At 36.9% G+C, this 16,958-nt stretch overlaps 1 protein-coding gene across 1 annotated transcript in view; it reads right to left on the bottom strand.

Annotated features, from left to right (window-relative positions):
- Positions 1-16,958, bottom strand: part of TMTC2 (transmembrane and tetratricopeptide repeat containing 2) — a 177,376-nt gene that overhangs the window by 73,247 nt on the left and 87,171 nt on the right. The window contains exons 5-8 of the mRNA XM_026868297.1: positions 15,445-15,530; positions 14,373-14,557; positions 12,235-12,313; positions 951-1,072 (exon numbers count right to left, since the gene is read on the bottom strand). Coding sequence (XP_026724098.1) covers positions 951-1,072; positions 12,235-12,313; positions 14,373-14,557; positions 15,445-15,530 — 472 coding nt within the window. The remainder of the gene's footprint in view (positions 1-950; positions 1,073-12,234; positions 12,314-14,372; positions 14,558-15,444; positions 15,531-16,958) is intronic.

The raw sequence follows: 16,958 nt of genomic DNA on the forward strand, positions 1-16,958 counted from the left end.
CGTAGTGCACATTAGGAATATGTTGGGGAAGGCAGTCTGGGTTACCCCTGCATTTGGTGAAGGTAAACCCATGCGTGGGATTACTTTTGCCCAAGGACCTGGGTGCACTTGGTGGGTGATGCAGAAGGATGGAGAGGTCTGATGTGTGCCTCAGGGAGACTTGATTTTAGGTGAGAATCACCAGTGAACCAGACTGTCAATAACCCTGTTATTGCATTTAGTGCCTTGCAGCATCCCCATGCCAAATCCAAAGCCTCCTGCTCCACCGACTGAGCCAACTCTGCCTCATTCCTCATCTGTATAGAATGTTTTAACAGATGGAACCCGAAGTTATGGTCTAAATGAACTCAGCAAACACTCTGGAAGGATGGGCCATAGACAAAGGGAATGATATCTGTGAGACCTGGAAAATAGAGGTGGTGATTCCTTAGGATGTATTTGGAACCTGAGCATGATATCAATGGTATGGAATAAAGGGTGGAGACTGTTCCAGTTTCAAGCAGGATGGAGTTAACTTTCCCTGGGTTGAGAGGGAGTACAGCTAGAGGGCCGGGTCCCTATCAATCATGGGAGTATTTCATACCATGTGACGTCATGCCCAGGTATTTGGGTGGGCCCCTGCCGTTTTCTCGTTCTGATCCAGTTGCCTGTTACTGGGGGTGGTGGTCACTGTGCTCGGTAAGCCACTGCCGCATTTTACCTGTTTTTTTTTTTAACTCACTATTTTTACTGTGGTTCTCTTGTTCTATTTATTCAATTCTTTGTTTTTATTGAAGCTACAAATTATCTTCTTTTTGTCCCTCCTCTATTTCACCAGGGAGGGGGGAGGTGAATGGTTGGCCTCAGGGCGTCTGGCTGCTGATTGAGTTCAAACCTCCACAGTTTTCCTGTTCTTTTACCTCACCTATTCAAAGGTCGTACAAGATCCTGGGAGCTGCTGATTAACTCACCGTCAGAGCCAGTAGTTTTCCATAGGTAAGATGGGCTGGGATGTGGTCGCTCTTTGATCGCAGTGATTCCACGTACCAGCGCTCTGCTTCTGGCAGCCGGCTCATTCTCATATAGGCTTCTCCTACAGGGTGAAACAAATACTAGTGAGAATGCCCAAAATTTCTCAAGACTTCTGTAATTTATTATCTCATTTATAATTTGCTATGTATTAAATGTGCAGTGATCTTGAAACGGGTGAATTGCAATGACACACACACAAATAAGTCTTACAGACACTTGAGTGAGGAGATTGAGTTATGGCCTTTTTAGGGCTGAAAGAGCATGGCTGAGATAAAAGTCACGTTGGAACAGGATTGCAAGAGAGTGCTCCAATTGCTAAGTTCCAGTCAAAAGTCTCAAAGTATCAGGAACTTTATCACATCTACTGTAGAAATGTTACTTCTTTTCCATCAGTCTACCATAGAATGGTAGGGAAAATATGGAAGTGTTTACATTTAATCATAACACATCAAGAACCTAGATTCTTTTGAAAACTAGGAAAGGTTAAGAAAACATTCCTGAAACTACACTGGAGGGATGGGCAAGACATTAAAAAACCTAAACTCTATATGTAGTTAAATTAGGACATCTTCCAAAAGAGTTTAAATTAGAATATAGCATCCATAATTTTTAAACTGCTAGTCTAGTTGCATATGAAATGACTAAAATTGGACATTTTTCAAAGTGAAATACTTTACTGTGAGCGGCTGAAGCAGACAATGTTGAAGAACAATAGATGAATGGGATGTCAGAAAGCCATATACTATGGTACAGATAAGTGTAGTCTTGAAGATTCTGAGAAAGAATTTTACATACAGAGAAAGACAGGCTCTTTCTCCAAGAAGCAAACAATCAAATTTCTTAAAGGTTGGAAATAAGCGATATCAAACAAGTTTGCAATGGTGAAGAACAGCAGCTTTCAGATTAGTACTCTGAGTTTACACAGCTCTTTCACAAGGGCTCTATAAATAAATGTGCCCCTGCCCAAGCCAATGATGGACTGAAAATGCCTACAGGAGAGATAGGAATAATTCATCATCTCACCAGTTGATTTATTCCAAATAAATGGCTAAGTATCTTCCCAAAATTATGAAGTCACAGTGTATCCAGTGCCACCACTGGAGGTTCAAGAGAGGCCTACAGCTGACCCAAGCAGAGGTCGGCTACGGCTGTTTCCAGGTGAGTCACTGCCCACAGTACTGCATACATGGAAATTAACAGCTGTAAGGGCATCAGGGAGAGAGAGAAGGACCAATGTTCTTTAATCAAGCTTCAAGACAACTACCACACCCTCAAACTCAGAGGGAATGGTGCCACTCAAATGCTCAAAGCAGTAAAACAGAAGGAATTCTTACCAAGGGAGCTATTTTATCTGGAGTATTCTACAGTGGGTATACAGGATTTTTATGATGCAAGAAAATTGGACTAGGCCCAGTTAGTTGTTTTGGTTTTTTTGGCTTTTTTTTTTTTTTTTTTTTTTTTTTTTTTCACCAGAGGATAGAGATCCCACGCAAAATGTAGCACCTAAGTTTGAGTTTCAGAAGTTAGGGTGCAGTGCATGCAAAATGACCAAACCACAGCCTGCAGATAAAATGAATGTGATGTGCAGTCAGAAGTCACACTGAGCCAAGGCTAAGGGAAGCTAACCTGATTTTCATGAGCAAATAGACTTTTTCCAAAAAGGGGTGCAAGCCTGTAAACCTATTAGACCAGGATTTCTAATTCAAGGATCTACAGAGTATTCTGTACTCATGTACTGGTCTTGGATACCCAATTACATACACAGAAGTAGCTAACATTTCAATCCCAGAAGTACTCAAGTCATTCTATTGTTGGTTAGGGACAAACTAAAAGAACAATTAAAAAAAAAAAAAAAAAAAGACAAATAAAAAAAAAATCCAAACAGGAAAGAAATGCCAAAAGAACAGAAATACCACACAAAACCCATAATCAAATTCAGGGATATCAATATCACATGCAATTTTTTTACTATGTCAGCACTCACAAATAAGCACTCACATAATACCTTGTTATGCACAAGACAAAGTCATGAAGCCAAGTGTTGAAAGAATGGAAGAAGTCAGAAGTCAAACTATACACTCCCCTCAACTCTTCTCCCTAGCTGTATGCTTTATGGCAGGATGTTTAATTATTTGATAGTATACTAGTTTTCAACAGGCTCCTGCTTCATTTAGCATATAGGTAATGAGGAATCCATATTGCCCTTCTTCAAGTGGAAAATTCCAGCCCAACCTGTTAGAGCTTTGCAAAGTTTCAAGCAATTAACAACAAGATCATTTAAAAAGTAATGTAAAGAGCCATAAGAGATAGAGTTGTTATCTGCTGGTGGTATATGCTGAATGCACTGCCAAATTTCAAAAAGATCCAAAGTTCTCATCTATTTTCCATGATTGATTGATTGATATAAGGAGAGATTAACATCTTCAGAGTACTGGCCAATTCAATTTTTAATAGTTTTTAAGAGCTCAACTACCTTACAAGCTAACCTCCTAAAACATTGAGGGTATATTTGAGTGGTGCATCTAGAAATGAAGCTACAATATGTCAATCTAAACGTCAAACTGTAGAGAAAGAAATTTTATTCCAATGAAGACTTTACAGGAAATTCTCTGTAGCTGAACATTTTTTTTTGAAGAGTCTACTTTCTGCCCATAAGCTTCATATCGTCAAGAATTATTATAAGCAATTAGAACATGTCATTACTACAGGAGGAAGTACTGTTGGGGGTCTGTTATTAATTTAATCTTCTAAACGATTTACAATGACACTCCTATACAAAAGAAAGTAAACTAAGTTGAAAACTGACAAAGGCTCTGCCACCACCATACTCAAAGACTGGAATAAAATCAAGTATCTGTTAATTGAAGTGTTTATTCAATCAAGTGATTTTCTGTGTTAGACTGATGGAATTTTAATAAAAGATATTCCACCTTAAGATAGTTTTCCAACAAAGTGACAGAGAAAACATGTATGAATTGACTTCTGTTATTCAGGATGCATTTGTGTGTCTGAGGTTAAAATAAGAAAAACAATATTTGCCGTTTACAATCATGTATTTTTATAAACTTGCAACATGAATGATTTGATCATTAGGAAAATAACAGTGCCCATTGGCAGAAAATATGCAAACTAATGGTACATGTGAGCTGGTTTCTATATTTACTTTAATTTGTAAAATCTTTTCAAAACTCATGTTAAAAAATTGAAAGGTGTCTCACAATTTATTAATGAAACTTGTCCAATCTATAAAGTTTGAGAGCTGCATTCTACTTTTCTATTAATGGTAAAACCAAGAGAAATTCACAATGGTGGAAACCTTAAGAAACAAATTGACAGTTATTGCAGTTCCCTAATCCATATCAACATGCAGCCCTGTACAGCTTGGCCTGCACAATGAGTAGTGGCAAAAAATTCAACAGCTAACTGTAGTAAATGGAGACAAATCAGTCATTCAAAAATTTTTCAATTTTTACAGTTCAGCTAATATTTTCTGTTATTTATGCACCCATTTCTCAGCCCATTCCAAAAGGAGAAACATAGATTATTTAATTGTAACTCCCACTGTAATGTTGTACAAGACAACACATTCCTATGCAGCTGAAACACTATTTAAAGAAGTGTATACACAGTTCATTAACTCTATTAATACTTTATGACAAAGAAATGAGAAATGGGCTACCTTTTAACTAGGCTTACACCACTCTAACTAAAATCCTGGTACTGAAGTGGATTTTCTTAGCCATAGAGATAGATCAGTTGCAAGACTACCATTCTCCAAAGTAATATATCCTCATATTTCCCTACAATCCTTGGGACTGAAAAATAATCTTTCAAAATAAACAAAAAACAAAACCAGAAAACCCTCAATAAACTAAAACAACAAAACCACCCAACTAAAACAATCTCAGGACAAATTATTTAGAATAATTAAAGAACAATAACAATCACATTAAACATTACTATTTATATTCAATAGTAATACTAATAAGGATCAGCTATTTCCCCTGAAAGGCTAACTGTATATTCAATAATGAAGTGGAATATGAGCTTAATGCAAATCCTCAAAAGAAAAGTAGTTAAGATTTTCTAATACATCTCACATTGTTAAAAAGAAAATGAGGTACCATTTACATGGAAGTATACTATATGGTTATAGATTAACCTCTCATCTGCTGATTTCAGATCTTTTCTGTTTCAGATGCACTTTGTCATATCAAGCAAAAGACTGTCTCCTTGCAAGAACATTAGACTTTATCAATGAGCACGTACAATGGAACTGTGGATGTCAAAGCACTGTCCCTCTCTAAGTGTCACGTAACCATACTTTCAGATTAAGAACATATGTCCCTCCTGTGGTCCTCCTCTTAGGACCCAAAAAGATATTGCTGAAAAGACAACAGAAAAATTATCTCTGTAAAGGGTAAATCTGCCTTGCATCATCCTCGTATCTGTTAATTATCTGCCATTCAAATTGCTGGATGGTAAAAATGTAATATAGAAAATAAAGAATTTGGCACTGACAAAGCAGAAATCAGAAGGGAAGATGGAGATCCACTCTGAAAAGGAAAATCTCTAATATTTACATTGTCAGGATTTAAATTTCATTTTCCCACCATTTCTTTGAATTAGGAACATAAAGATGTTGCCTTAGAAAATGAAGGAGAAGTCTGCATCTCTGTGTACCACAATATCACAGGGGGGTTATGTCTTTCATAATGCAACTGTGCAGCCTTCTTGTGCAAATCAAGGTTATAGGTGCACTTACCATAAATGCACTTCCCTAGATATGTAACTTCCTTCTTTCTTCCCTTAGGTACCAGTGCATACAATAACACAATAAATCTAAAAGCACAGTTTGATGTTACACTATACTGCTGTTTCAGATATACTGCAAAAGATTAACAGTCTTGGTGACAAATATACAGTGCATGCACATCTCTGAAACAGCTGAAGCATGTGAACCTAACGAGCATCAAGTTCTGCACAGATTAAGCATATTCTGTTTGATTTTTTCCTTTTACAGAACAATCTCCTTGAAGATTTCAAGGAATGTACTGTATTTTAAGAGGGCTTTTTATGGATGGGAGTCAATCCACATTTATTTTGGTTGAGCAGATTCTTATAGGCCTCAATTAGCCAAAGCCTTTCAAGTGATTTAATTAGACCACCAAGCTACTTTTGAATGAAAGTACCTAAAGTGGAAATCAGATATAAATAAAGGGCAAAATAAAATCAGTTGGAACATGGAACAGCATGGACTTTGCACAGCTGTTTCCTGTTGTACAAAGACTTCCAGTGAAAGAAGTATATTGACACAAATAGAGGCATTGAGCTCACCTGAGATAGATAATTTATTTGCCAACAGATGTGCAACCAGCAGTAAATGACAAGGGTACAAACTAAAAATTCATAACTGAACAAGTGATTGTACTCTTTTATTTCCTTTTACTTTATTTACACACATTTTAAAGATTTTTTTTTTTCTTGTGGGTAAAACATAGACATTATGCTAGCATAGGTTTCTTTAAAACAGTCTTAACAGAAGCACTTTCCATTAGAATCATGCCTAACTGGGATCCCTGTAGTCCAATTTCAGTATTGGGTCATATTTTTGTCCACAACTATTACGATTTACTTATTTTCATATAAAACCCCCTACGTTTAAAATACAAATGCATTTCAAGCTTAGAGTCTTAGCTTTTTCAGAATATTGCCCAAGAAAAACCTCAAGCATTTCAAATTAAATGATAGATCAATAGCCCAAAGAGATAAAATTAAGAAAACCTAAGAAACTGGGAAAAAATGCTTTTCTCAAACATTGCATCCACTACCCCCTCAGCAATCCACTGCTGTAACCTTCATACCCAGCTTGAATCCCTCAAACAAAACAAAGTGAAAAAAACAGGAGACACTGCAATCAGCCCAGAGATTTATACTCAGCTTTGGACAGCAAATATAAACTACCATAAAAGTCTCAGAGGGGGAAGAGTTAGTGTAGCAGGATAGGAGTGAGAGGGGGAGAGAAGGAAGCACAACCTTTTTACCCCCATCACTACTGGAGTAGATTTCATTCTTATTTCCCTACAACATAAAATATACCTATGGAAGGAAAAAAAAACCCTCTTTTTTCATCCAAGCTGGTTTCAAAAGAAAAAAGTTTGTAATGTACATTTAATAGCAAGAGATTACCAGTAATGCTTCATGAGATGCACAGGAAGCACACTGATGACTGGAGCTCAGACAAGTGCAGGTACCACACTCTGCATAAGTTATGATGTGGGATATGTATTTCACAACTTAATCATCTCTGACTTTTAAAAGGTAAGTCTTGCACAGCATGAACTGTAAAACTATACCAGCAAAAGTGTTTCTTGGACTTCTAAACAATATTTAAAAGTAATTCAATAAAAAAGCATTTAATGGGAGCAAGGGGCAAATGGGGTAGGAGTCTTAACAATATTAACAGGTTTGTATAAATAGCCACATCCACCCAAAAGCATAATCAAATAAAGTGATAGTTATGTTATAATCATCAACACAGAACATCTCTCTGCATGCTAAGCCTTTGTACTTATGATGCAAAGCTCTGCACCAGATGTAAAATCTGGCTCCCCTTTTCTGTTCTGTACCTGGCTGCCACTTGCGTATGATTTGTTTTCTGTCCATGTGCAACGTAGCAGATTATCAAGGAGAAATCTAAACTCTAATCCGCGCATCATTAACTGTATTCTCTCCTGCAATGTTAGCTTCTCTTGTGACCTGTATTTGTCATCAAAAATGTTTGTAAGGCTTTGCATTTAATGCATTTGAAAACAGACATTCAGATGTGAGCTGGCAAGGGCAGATGAAGTGCGATAAAGACATTTGTCTTTATTACAGTATCTTGCCAATTTAAACCTGAACAATGACACCCTGACATCTTTCTTGTTACTATTCAGCATTAAAATCGAGCCTCCATGGTCCACCTCACACCACTTAACTGGCAGGAGTATGAATTACTGTAGCAGGTGGGCCAGTGTGGTTTTGAAAGAAATGTAATGCAATCAACTGTACAATCTCAGATTTCAAGGAATGCAAAAGACATCCAGAGCAGAGGCTGATCCTTAAACAATCCTAATATTGGCATTAAAGTGTTCAAGGTCCCACAGGGACCATTTTATCTTTTGACCCCAGGTTTTAATTGAAACTTTAAATAAAATATATTACCTATTTAATGCAGTTGAGCTGGACTCTGGCCTTTGTAGTGCATGTTGCCATGCCAAGCAAATTAATCTGCGTAACCTTACCATGTACTTTTTAATTTACATCAAAGAAATATGACATAGAGAAATTAAATACCAAGGCAGCCCTATACAGCTTGTTGAATAATATTTTTTTTATTCTAGTTTTAGAGTTTTAATTTTCAGCTGTTTTGGGTTCTTTTAAGAAAAAAATAAATGAAAAGGTTTTACTTCTTGGTACAAAGCCAGAGAAACATATGGTTTCCTTAGCTGAGTTGTTACACACCTGGCAAAATAAATCACAGCAATAGGAGACCAAAATCTACCCTGCAACTTTTCATATGCACAAAGTTAGAACATCTGATGCTGGTCTTGTGGCCCTGACTTTTGTAACATGAATAAAATGCAGTCAAATGGATGGCATGCTTCATGAGGCCCAATACTTCTTTTAAGAGGCAAGTTACTTACAGTTTTGAAGGACGAGAGTCAGCCAGGTACAGGTAGACTGGCAAACCAGAGGAATGAGTTACTGGGCTTGTAAGAGCAAAAGGCCAATAGAAGCAAGCACAGGAAAAGAAGTGTAACACAAACAGGGGAAGCAGGTGGTGTAAAGGCTTAACACTGCTGGAGTGGTAATGCTACCGCACTTGGAATGCTGGAGTTCAAATCTTAACTCAGTTTAAACAGTCCGTCTTCTGTTTATTCTCTTTCAAGTATGTCATATATACCATTCAGGGGAAAAAAAGCCTCCAGGAAATCTTCAATGACGTGACTAATTATTAAAAATTAGGTGAAACACTCTTTTCTTATATCACATGCCAATATATGGCAATATGTGTGCCACTGAACCAACGAGAGCTATTGCCAGAGACCCAGAATACATTAATCACAATAACAACTGCAGCAGATAATCCTCAAACTGTAACTGTTCTTGGATTTCATGATAAGCTGTGAAGACTTTTTCCACATGTAGAGAGACAGGGAAGGACCCTTCCATCTCGAGCAGATGGAGAGCACTTGCCAGTTTTTCCCCCTTCCTCCTCAGCATACAGTGAGTGGGCACAGCTCAGAGTCAGGTTCATGCAGTTCCAAGAGCATGAGACAGGACTGGCCTATTTCAGGTCCTCTAGTCTTCCTTTTAAAGGCAAGAAATAGGCAGACAAGTTTACACAATGCTGTTTATCAAAGAAATAGTTATAGAGAACATGTTTATAATTTTATCTTGAACTCAAAACAGAAATAAAGAATCCAGTTGGCCTTCTGATGCCCAATGACATGGTATGAGCTGCAGAGCGGATGCACTCCTGATAACAGATGTGGTTGCCCTGTTCTCTTGTCACATCCAATGCAGAGATGACTGAATAGGAGTTTAGGATTTATCTCGCCCAACTTGAGCTAGCAAGTCTAAGCTAGTCACCTCAGCAACTTTTATAGAAGAAGTATGCTTGAAGGGGATTATTTGTATAATCTAAAATACATGTCTAAATCAGATGGGCTTAATTATGCTCCAGAGGTATCTTTTTCTTTTTTTTTTTTTTTTCCCCACACTACAAAGTGAGCATAGCTACCCAGCTCTGTCTTGTCATCTAACCTTTACACTATCAGAGGTAGGAGAGAGTAACCTAACTAACTGCAGTCATATACACTCATGTAGACACACCCAGGACAGCTTTAAACAGATCAGTCCAAGTCCTGCTGTTAATATAACTAACTGTACTGCATTCAAGTCACTACCCGATTCTATGTAGCCTCTTGGATTGCCTTTGCAGCACAGCCAACAAGCCACAACTCAGCAACTAGTGCGAAGCGAGTTCTGGTTTCCCTGCAACAGCTACCATCACAAAAGCAACCAAAATAAAAATATATGCTACACTAATGATAAGTTGTACTTTATGGAGCTTCATAATAGCCTGCGGCTCTTTGCAATAGGCTGAAGGGGGCTAAGGTAAGCTTAGTTGACCCTAACTTGTTATGCCACTAGGACATCCATGAAGTGCTGGCAGTTGCCTAAAGGAAACAGAAGCCAGAGAATGGGCTAAGCAGTGGAAGGAGGAAGTGTAGCAGCAGCCAAGCCTGGGCAAAGGACTGAGCTGGCCTTTGTCTTCACTATTGCTTTGTGAGTTAATAAATGCAAATCCCAGGAATAGAGTGAACTTGGACATCATGGACTCTGCTTATAAAGGAAGCTGAGAAAGGTCTCCTGAACCTAAAAAAGCAACCAGTGGGCAAAAATGTAAAAAACTAAAGAATCTTACAGATCATAGTGGTTCTAAAGGGAGCATCTATTTATGAGAAAAGAAAAGGCAGCACAGGCCTGTTTTGTGATGGAACAACCATCATGCTAGAAACAGCACTGGTTTACTTTTTCCAATTTCTGCACTTCTGAGGAGCACTTTTTATCAGAATTATAAAATATATATCCGCACTAGAGAGGGCAGTCAAACTTCAGAGGATTTGCTGGAGCACTACAGAACTTCAGCAATCACTACAGAACACCAATAGTAAGCAAAGCTTAATTCACAGAGTGGTGACTGTTGATAACCCTACCAAATTTATCAGCATTTGCTGATAAATGAAATTGATAAAACAAGAGTTCAGCTAAGACTCCCTATGAACAAATGCACATGCAATAATCAATTGTGCATATTTGAGATTTTAGCCATTTGCATTATGATAATGCAAAGACAATTCAGTCTCCATTGAACTGTAAGAACTGTTAAGGCAGTGATTATACTATTATTGACATTAGGAACTTTGTGCCTGTGACAAGAGAAATATTCAGTTTAGCATCTACAGAGATTTGCAAACACATAGCATCAGTTGCAGCTACAAGTTTAGAATATTTTTTTCCTATGCCCAAGTACTTGTAAGAAGGTAATAAAAGATTACTTTCCTAAATAAGTAGAGTGAGTGGTACCTCCTCTCAACAACTGTGTCAAACCAATTGGTATCAACCAATACATTCCCTTGTATTTTAGGCATTAGGAGGGGGGAAAAAAGCCACAAAACCCCATATGCTTCCTGTTCATCCTAACTGTTTCTACATATATTTTTAGTTGCTCTACTTTGAACTACTTTAAAGGCACCTTACATCCTTTTCTGTCCCAGATAGGAGCTCACAGAGTCTATTAGGCCAGACACTGAGGTTGCTTAGCAGAAACACATGTTGTTTCAGAGAGCATCCCACTTAAAAACATCTCTGGAAGAGTGAAGAACTTGCCTTCTTACAGATCTGAATACTATAAATAATACTTCATATTATCTTCTTTCTTTTTTCTGTTTGATGTATCCTGTATAAAGATGTGATGGAGAACATGAGGATCTGGAGTTAAAGTTTAAAAAAAAATAACCATCTCAGCTAAATTAATGCTTCTTGCAATACTCAAGGGACTCTGCTAAAATTTCAAAGGACAGATAGGCTGGTCTTGGAAGAAGAATCCTCTTGCTGCAGATGTCTAACTAACAGTACATCAGCAAGGAAATAAGTTTTTGGCACAAGCTGCAAAAAATTTCCAACTATCTCTGTGGGCCTGCTTGGACATTTTGTTGGTTTACACAGAAATTTAACATGCAACACCCACACTAAATTTTATGTTATAATCAATCTCATTCCAGTTTCAATGAAGTAAATACAATTTCTTCTTACTTTCAAAGATGACTAAATGGGAGATTAAAAAAACCTGTATGAAATGCACATGAGGTCTCCAAGATAGTGGATGAGAGATTCTGGAGGCAGAGAAAAATCACCATGCATTATGAATGTACAAGTGCTGTATGAACACACTTAGAGATATCCAGTATCTAAGTTTCATCATTTATTGTGCCCTATACAGCATTGAAGTTGCTGGCATTTAAGCTCTGAACCTGGTTTGGCTCGTGTCTATTGAAGGTAATTTATTATTGTTTTAGCTAATTCATTCGAACACCAGGTCCCTGGCTAAACTCTTTTGTTTCACTCTGCCTGACTCAAGTATCTTTCTGAAGCGCTTAGCAAAGCACTTACCCATCATGTTGTATAAGCTCTGTGGTGCAAACTGCCTTGGCATTTTCTGTATTGCTTCCTTGTAAACCATAAGGGCATCCTGAAAAGAAACACACAAGTGAGACAAATCATAAAAGCAGTCTTTCATACATAAAGTAAAACCAAACTACTTTCCTTCCCCAAATGAGAAGTGCAGAGAGAATGAAAACACATCTCCACCATAAATAGCAGAAAAAGTTAACATTTCTCATTTAAAAAGTTTTACCAAATTCAGTGAAGCTTATTGACAAGAGATCAAATTAGTTCCAATATTGCAACTCTTTTTCCAAATGGAAATAAAAGAAACATTTTTTAAGCCCCTCAATGACTCATGAGTTAGTAAGCATATATAAAATTCTATAGGTTGTCAGAGAATATGGAATAATATCAAACTGCAGACAAACAACTTTCTGAGGACTAAGCTACAGTAAGTGACCTAAAAATAAAGAAGTAATTGTCTACTGCCAAGCAATAACAAAACATAATCCTCAAACTGGAATCTGCTTCACAGAAAGAAGAGATGGACTATAGTGTTAAGAAGACCAAAACTGGATTCCCTTTGCAAATGTGCTGTTCTTTGAATTCCTTGATCACACATTTATGATTCATTCAGCACTTCCGATGCTTACTGGTCAGTCCGTTAGCTCTGAAACATTTTCAACATTATCCCATCTAATAATCGCAGTTTGTGAAGGCTGAAATATGCTTGAAAAAAAATATAAGTGTATGATCAAATCCAGGTTGGGTGAGACTGCAATGACCATCAGACAGAAATCTGATGGTTTATATTCTTAAAATCCCTTGCACCCCCCAGGCATTGTACTCCAAGTCTACACTCTATCAGCAGTGCAAACAACATGCTACTTTTTAGTTTATCTTTACAGATATATTAGCTGGCAGTGTCTGTGTTTTAACCGATTAGTAACTGCCATCTGACAGCTGGATTCAGCAGACGGATGACAAAGAATCCATAGAGCTTGTGCATGCCTAATCGTAAACAGCTGAAGTAACTGTTGTGGTCCGAAAGCATTATATGGATCAAAATCATGCATAACTCCTGTTCTGAAGTATGCCTGGCAATGCAAGGAGACAATGACTTTATTTCAAATACTGCTAAAGGTCAAAACTTAAGTGAATGTCCAGTTTTAGTAATTTAATCAGGGTCAACAGAGAGAAGTCACAAGAGTCACATTTGCACAGGTGCCCTGGTTCAGCTAGGACAGGGTTAAGTCTCCCCAACAGTGGGGAGGGAGCTCTAGCCCGGGGGGTTCTTCAATACCATGCTGACATCAGGTCCGGATGCAGGAAGATCGAGGGACGGATTTTGTTTTGTGGTCAGTACCCTCACTTGCTGTATTCCGTGCAGTATATCTATTGTTCTGTTCATTGTTATTACTGTTATTGTTATCATTATTGCTATTGTTGTTGTTCGGTTTATTATTTGTTACACTTGTATTAAATTTATCCTTATCTCAACCCCGGGGTTTGTATCTCACTCCCTGCCCCGTCTGGTCCAAGGGTGGGGGAGGGACAACGGCAACGTGGTCTCAGGTCCCGGCAGGGGACCCACCACAACAGGTAAACAAGATGGGATGGGATGGGTGCAACACACATACATATTAAAAATATCTAACCCACTTTAGCAATTAGGACAAGTTATCTGAAAACAGCACATAATGGGATTTTTTTAATCACTGAAGTTTTGAATTGTTCCAGTTGGGATTTATTTTTGGAGACTCAAAAGCAAACATAATCACATTTTTTCAACTAAAGAGGGACTTACTCTATTTTGAATTAAATGGCCAGTACACTTTAGGTTGGCTGGTCTGTAATCAGGCTATATCCTTTGCATACCAGCCATGGAGACAAAGCCAAAAAGAATGAATTAACACATATCAGATGTGACCACTGCTAACTGACACCAGAACATAACACTACTAATTAACATCATCACACTCATGGCTGTAGAGAATAAATATTCTCTGTAAAGAACATCTATCCTGATTTGGTGAAATTCAATCAATTTGTGTCTGTCATGTATTTTGAAAGTCTGGATAGAAGCAGTAGGCATTATTTATGAAGGTTTTATCATGATACTGTAGACAAATCTGGAGTCTTACCTCATAGTGTCCTTGTTCATGAAAAAGTTTTCCTAAATTATAAAGACAGCTAGTAACAGAGCTTTTATGAGCATGAGGATCTTTCAAATTTTCATCAGGGATCTCTGAACACTTCAGGAAAGTCCTCCTTGCTTCCTCTGTCTTTCCTTGGTTCATGAGGATGATACCAGTATTTAAATAGGCAGCTGTGAAGAGGGAAAAAAAGGTTATATTGTAATGGGATTCCATCACGTTTTATTTAATCTGTGTTTTATTTCAAAGTAATATCTGAAACAGATCCCGTGATTATCTATCTAACTTGACTTTTACAGAATACAGATCAATCACTAGTGTGAAGAGGAACATATAAGTGGTAAAAGTTCAGAGACAAGGAAAGGAGGAAGAGGCTACTAAGACTGAGGAAGGAGGGAACACTGGCTAGGAAGGGTGATCTGGTTTGTTCCTTTTATTAGGACTGTATCAAGCATACAGCATCATTGTTTAAAATGTTGCAAAAATATATACATATATTTATAAACACATAAATGTATGTGCATATATACATACATAGAAGATTCAATACTTAAGCTACGGAAAAGTCAGCAGTATTAATAAGCACATGCTTAATTTTGAAACCCATGAATTATTTGAATTATTATTTGGAATCCTATAGATTATTTCCCATTTGCACCAGGCAAGAAAGGAAAAATGAAAGGACTTAAAAAATATTTGTATTATTCACCCATACCACATAACATAAAAATCAGGGATTGGCTGTAAGAAAAAAACAAAAACAAAAACAAAACAGGAGTCTTAAAATTTGGGCAGTGGCATCTATGGCTCACCATCCCAGATCAGAAGCATTTTAGGTTCTACCAGTGCTGCCCAGTGTTAAATCATTATCTGCTTCTTCCCTGTACCACATCAAATGCAGTTGTTGACTTCACTTGCTTTCAGCTGAAAAGTGCACAATTTCACCTTTTGCTTTCCAAATGAAAAACTTCTGAAAAAAAAATAGTTATTAAAGAGTAGGAAGATTTCCTTAAAAAACAATAGTCAATAGTATGCAAGATTTTCTAGTTGAATTACTTACAAGCTAGTGTGGGTCTGCTTCCAATTGCCAGTTTATAATAATGCAATGCCTCTGAAAACCTGCTGTTTTCCTGAAGTAGTAATCCTCTGCATAAGGACCAAAAAAAAAAGAAAAAAAGAGACAGGTTACTGCAAAGAATAACTTCAGAACAAATTTTAAAGATAAAATTAAGGTCACAAATGTAACGAAGAAAATATGCTGACTAGTATTTCAAAGATAGAACAACTATGCATATTATTGAGAATTCAGTGGGAAAATTATTTTGTCTGAATATAGGATTAATTCACAGACATTAGGTGCATCCATAATGGCTTTAACAAAGAAGATGTTAAATGCAATAGTTTTGGATTCCTTGGAAACCAGAAGATTTAATTACTTAATATCACAAAGATTTAAAAATCAGTAATTTCAGAGTGCAGACTCAGACCTTATCAACCAGGAGTAGATGTCACTCTTCATACACCTCTAAGTATCCATGCAAAATATAAATGTATCTATTTATTTTAGGTGGGAGGGTCATCATATCTATTTGTAGTTTCCCTAACCTACAGCAATTTTCTCTTAATCTATGCTTTTATCTGCTGATAGCTTTTTGAACTGTGAAGAGGTTGGACTTTTTCCATCTCCAGTCTCTAATCAGAGATATTGCTTTCTCTCCAGATTCTCAGGAAATTTCTTTGAATTAAACCAGTCAACTTTGGGGAAAGAGTAGGGCAGTTAGTTAAAGAAATAACCACCACCTATGTTATTTGTTTCCTATCGCTGGGTTAGGATTTAACAAAATGGAGGAATATATTATCTTTTTTTTTTTTATCTATCTCTCCATCAGCACCATACGGTCTCACTTTTGAAAATGTCTCACAACTAATCTCAGATTAGGTAGTAAATCACTTTTAATATTAATATTTAGTTGACACCTGCAGTAATGTGAGCAATGAGGGAACGGCATTCAGGGTACTTTCTGGCACAGCACCAAGGTTTTTAACTGCTGTCTTGCAGGTAGAAAGAGGTATTATTGTCAGGATAACTTTTTCTAAATTTTCTAGAACCTGAATTTTCTTTACTTTAAAAAATTTTGTAGACTGAAATTACTCCAAGTAAAATTACTGTTATTATGGCATTTTGATCCAGTTTTCTGCTGATAGCAGTAGAATTAACATAAAAATAAATGATTGTGTGGTCTGACATTTAAGCTGCTGCTTTAAAAACAAAAACAAAAAACAAATTCTTACACACAATTTGGGGACAAATTTATCAAAGAAATTCCATTCTTATTTTAGTTCTAGAATAACTAATTTCACATAATAAGAGAAGTAACAACCAAAATAAATTACCTTGGTAAGTGTACAACATTTGTGCTTTTTTGATTGAAAGAACTTCTATTTATAATTATTACCAAATTAATCTTCTGTGTTCACTACATGCTCTAGTACTGTCACTCTATTAATTACCTGATACTTTAGGTGTTTGGTTTTTTCTACTCCTCTTCCAGAAGACTAGGGTTTTTTTTTAAA

The sequence above is a fragment of the Athene cunicularia genome (assembly GCF_003259725.1).
Source record: "Athene cunicularia isolate RWA chromosome 1 unlocalized genomic scaffold, athCun1 chr1_part2, whole genome shotgun sequence".
Lineage (NCBI taxonomy): Eukaryota > Metazoa > Chordata > Aves > Strigiformes > Strigidae > Athene > Athene cunicularia.